The sequence below is a fragment of the Chaetura pelagica genome, unplaced genomic scaffold (assembly GCF_000747805.2).
Source record: "Chaetura pelagica isolate M959 unplaced genomic scaffold, ChaPel_1.0 scaffold120, whole genome shotgun sequence".
NCBI lineage: Eukaryota > Metazoa > Chordata > Aves > Apodiformes > Apodidae > Chaetura > Chaetura pelagica.
The window spans coordinates 1,461-4,370 of NW_009951952.1; the positions used below are offsets into that span (position 1 = coordinate 1,461).

The 2,910-nt window shown below is 43.4% G+C and overlaps 1 gene segment (V, D, J or C); it reads right to left on the minus strand.

Moving 5' to 3' along the window:
• Window positions 1-969: 969 nt before the first annotated feature.
• Window positions 970-1,402, minus strand: LOC104389755 (the record flags this gene model as incomplete). The annotated part of the segment is given in 2 exon segments: window positions 970-1,266; window positions 1,354-1,402. Coding segments are annotated over 2 exon segments (346 nt in total), but the record flags the coding sequence as incomplete, so codon positions are not given.
• Window positions 1,403-2,910: the final 1,508 nt, after the last annotated feature.

Consider the following 2,910-nt stretch of genomic DNA (forward strand, 5'->3'; position numbering starts at 1 on the left):
CAGGTGGCCTAGGGATCCCATCACCTCTTTGTGGGCATGGCCCTAATTCCTACCTGACCCTTCTCAGGTGTTTCCATGGTTTCTCAACCATCAATAACCCTTGCCTCTTTGTTTCCCATTATATCTCTATCCCCCATCTCAACTGAGATGGCACTAGCACACCATCCTACTTGCCCATCCCCTTTTTGAATCTAGTTCAAAGGCCTGCCTATGACCCCTGCTAATGCTCACCCTCTTGTCACCCCATGGCTCATCTGTAGTGGGCCTGGGGTGGAAGAGTGGTCTCTTCCCCGTTCAACCCTTATTTAAAGCCCTCTGAACAAGCCCCACTAACTCCTGGCTAAGAATCTTCTATCTTTCCCCTTGGTGACACTTCCACTCCACTTTTGGCCGGAACACCTGGTGCCATGTGAAAATACCCGTTGTCAAAGAACCCCAAATTGCACTGATGGCACCAGCCTCTGAGCCATGTGTTACACAGTTGTGTTTTCCTGTTACTTTCAGTTTTTCCCACCACTGAAGGAATAGAAGAAAGCACCATGTGTGTCCCAGTTCCCTCAACCATTTGCCCAGTGCCCTGAAGTCACTCTCTCTGAAGTATTTGAATCTTAGGCATATGTGTATTTCAAGTAAATGTTATGTGTCAGGTAAGAAAATGGCATAGTGGGCCAATAATTTGTGGCTGTGTAGATTGTAGTTTCCATTTCCCTTATTTCATGTCTGCATTTGGTTAAATAACTTCACTGATTGTTCTCATGAGATAGAGAATAAATTACTGATAAGAAAAGAAGAGGTCAGCTATTAGCCTACACTCCAAAGACCTATTTTGCCTCTTGTTGCAGCTCCTTGGCAACATCTGCTTTGCAAGTAAGCTATTGGCCCAGGTACCCTTTTCCTGTGCTGAGAGCTGCTCCCTTCTGAGGGAAGGTGCTGAAAAGGACAGAAGTTTATGTAAAGAAAGCAAATGACTTTCAAATATTGTGTTCTGACTGCTGGCACAGAAATAGACAGCAGAATGGTTCATCTTCACAGATGCAATATCCAAACGGAAGTCTGAAGTGTTTAATCGTTTAGCTTTGTATCCAATGTGAATGTCACCCTCTTGTTCGTCGTTTGCACCAAAGGAATAATAGATCAGTTGCAGCCCCTTCCCTGGCTGCTGCAGATACCAGAACATATAATTATGATTGTCATTTTGACTGCATGTCAGAGTAGCTTGCTTATCTTCCTTCAACACAAGATCTGGAGTTTGGGTGATTTTAGCTCCTATAAGACAAACAAAAACACAGTGAAACCAAGAATGCTACATTCTCTCTGCAGCAGAGCAGATGTCAGGGCTCTACTGATTCTTACTTGCTCCAAAGAAGTACATGGCCACACACAAAGTTGTCCACATCCTCATGTCTGCATCAATAGACAGTGAGTATGTCCCTAGAAGGGGTTTATATGGGTCTGTTGCACAAGTTTCTCTCAAGCCAATAGCAGAGATCTCTGCAACAGTGACACCAATGCTGAAAATGAAACTCCTTCCTGCACAAAACTGTAAACAAGCACTTGGTTTGGCTGTGTCTGTTGAAAACACACGGACAGTTTCCAACTAACTCAGGTGGAACTTCTTCTTATACTATCAGAAGGGATATTGTAATATATGATGACTTTCTTTTAATTTACCCTTGCATGTTTTATTTGACCATTTGATATTTTGCTTCCTAAACAAAACAGAAAATGCTTAGTGTAACCAAGTAAAGAGGGTTTTTTTTGTATTGGTGTATGCTGGAATTTTTCTTTCTGGAAAAAGAGCAAATACAATACATACACTCCCACCTTAATTATTTTTCGCTTCTTTCTCCTACTCAGAACCAGTAAGCATGATCTTGTTTGGCAAATAATTTTTTGGGGGACTCTGATGTAGCTTTAGCACACACACAAAGTAACAGAAATTTGAGTTGTTCCTGAAGTGATAATCTTACAAATTATCTTCCCTTAAATTTTATTCTGGTGCTTTCCTTGGGAGGTGTGTCAGCTGTTCCTGCACATCACCCTTGTCTCTAATTTGGAGAGGCATGCACTTGATGGATGGACAATTCAATGGTTAAAGATTTGGCTGGATGATTGCATTCAAAAAGTTGTGGTCAATGGCTCAGTGTCAAGCGGAGATGAGTGACAAGTGGTGCTCCTCAGGTATCAGTATTGGAACTGGAACTGTTTAACATCTTTGTTGGCAACGTGGAGAGAAGAACTGAGTGCATGCTCAGCTAGTTTGCTGACAACATCAAGCTGTGGTCAACATGCTGTAGGGAAGGGACAGCATCCAAAGGGACTTTAACAAGCATGAGAGGTGATTCATCATCATGGATTTCAACAAGGCCAAGTACAAGATCCTGCACGTGGGTAGGGCAATCCCAATCATCATTACAAGCTGAGCAGAGAATTGGTTGAGTGCAGTCTTGAGGAGAAGTTCATTGATGAAAAGCTCCATATAAGCCATCAACATGTGCTTGCAGCCCACAAAACCAACCATATTCTGGGCTGCACCACAAGAATCTTGACCAGCAGGCTGGATGAGATGATTCTTCTCTCTCTACTCTGCCTAATAGAGACATCCCTGGAGTGCTATGAACAGTTCCAGGGCCCTCAACTTAAGAAGGATATGGAGCCCCTGGAGCAACTCCAGAGGAGGGCCACAGAGACGATCAGAGGGCTGCAGAACCTCTCCTGTGTGAACAGGCTAAGAGACTTGAGGTTGTTCAGCCTGGAGAAGAGAAGGCTCTGGAAGGAATCTAATAGTGGCCTTCTAGTACCTGAAGGGGTCCTACAGGAAAGCTGGGGAGGGACTTTTTACAAGGACTTGTAGCAATAGGACAAGAAGTAATGTTTTTAAGCTAGAAGAGGGTAGATATAGGTTAGATA